The sequence below is a fragment of the Gekko japonicus genome, unplaced genomic scaffold (genome assembly GCF_001447785.1).
Source record: "Gekko japonicus isolate JY-2015 unplaced genomic scaffold, Gekko_japonicus_V1.1 scaffold35315, whole genome shotgun sequence".
Classification (NCBI taxonomy): Eukaryota; Metazoa; Chordata; class Lepidosauria; order Squamata; family Gekkonidae; genus Gekko; species Gekko japonicus.
This window is the reverse complement of record NW_015221133.1, coordinates 1-1,057: the sequence shown is the minus strand read 5'-3', so window position 1 is coordinate 1,057 and position 1,057 is coordinate 1. Positions and strand designations below refer to the sequence as shown.

Here is a 1,057-nt window from a genome sequence, read left to right as displayed (position 1 = left end):
AGCACAAAAAGAAGGGCTATGCTGAGTATGTCCAAAAGCCATCTGGGGTGGTGGGCTGTAGTAGGGAAGGGAATTGGGCAAGATTGAATGAAAAAACTGGTTGGATCTAATCCATTGTCACACCGCCAGCTGGTGGGCAATAATATATTCTGATTATTAAAAATGCATTGCTGATTCTTGTCCTATACTGTTAAAAGTTATTTCTTTTGACAACAGAGCCCTCTTCATGAGATCGTGAGTGACAGGTGCTGGAGGACCGATGTCTTTTTGCCCTTTGTGCTTATGTGCTTCCTTTGCAGTATCTGTAGCTGAAGCCAGGATGCCTGGTGAGGCGGGACTCTTGGTCTGACTGATTGGAATTAGCCATATGTTCTTTCTTGCAGGTTTCCGGGAAAGTGCTTTCGCCTATGCCATCGCAGCAGCAGGGGTGGTGCACGCTGTCTCCAACGCTTGCTCCCTGGGCAAGCTGCAGGCATGTGGATGTGACCAGAAGCGCCGAGGGGACGAAGAAGCCTTCCGCATCAAGCTGCACCGGCTGCAGCTGGAGGCCATGAACCGGGGCAAGGGAATGATGCATGGTGTGCACCTGGAGCACATGCCAGCCGAGGCCCCCGGCCTGCAGGACTCCTGGGAGTGGGGGGGCTGCAGCCCTGATGTGGACTATGGGGAGAAGTTTTCCAAGGACTTCTTAGATTCCCGAGAGACCTACCGAGACATCCACTCCCGCATGAGGCTGCATAACAACCGTGTCGGCCGGCAGGTGAGCTGCAAGAGCAGAGATGGGGTTGGGGGAGAGGCCAAGCTTTTAGTCCGTATATGCCTCAGAGCTTAGAGATGAGGAACAGAGGCTGTTCCTGGTTTATTGGAAAGAGAAGTAAAGGAAAATAACAGAAGGTCCAGATCCTCTACTTAGTTGGCTGGTTGGTTTGTCCTGGACCGGAGAAGGAGCTGGAGTTGCTAATAATGGGTGTGGTTTGCCAGGGTCTTGTGGGAAAGACTTTGGCATATTTGCCCGAACGTGTTGAGAGAAGAAGAGCTGGCAGTGCACTGGCTTCCA

General features: G+C 52.0%; 1 protein-coding gene across 1 annotated transcript; it reads left to right on the top strand.

Annotated features, from left to right (window-relative positions):
• Nucleotides 1–299: 299 nt before the first annotated feature.
• On the top strand, nt 300–760 carry LOC107125282 (protein Wnt-10a-like; the record flags this gene model as incomplete). Its single annotated transcript, XM_015428726.1, has 2 exons — nt 300–326; nt 384–760. Coding segments are annotated over 2 exons (404 nt in total), but the record flags the coding sequence as incomplete, so codon positions are not given.
• Between the last annotated feature and the right edge of the window lie 297 nt (nt 761–1,057).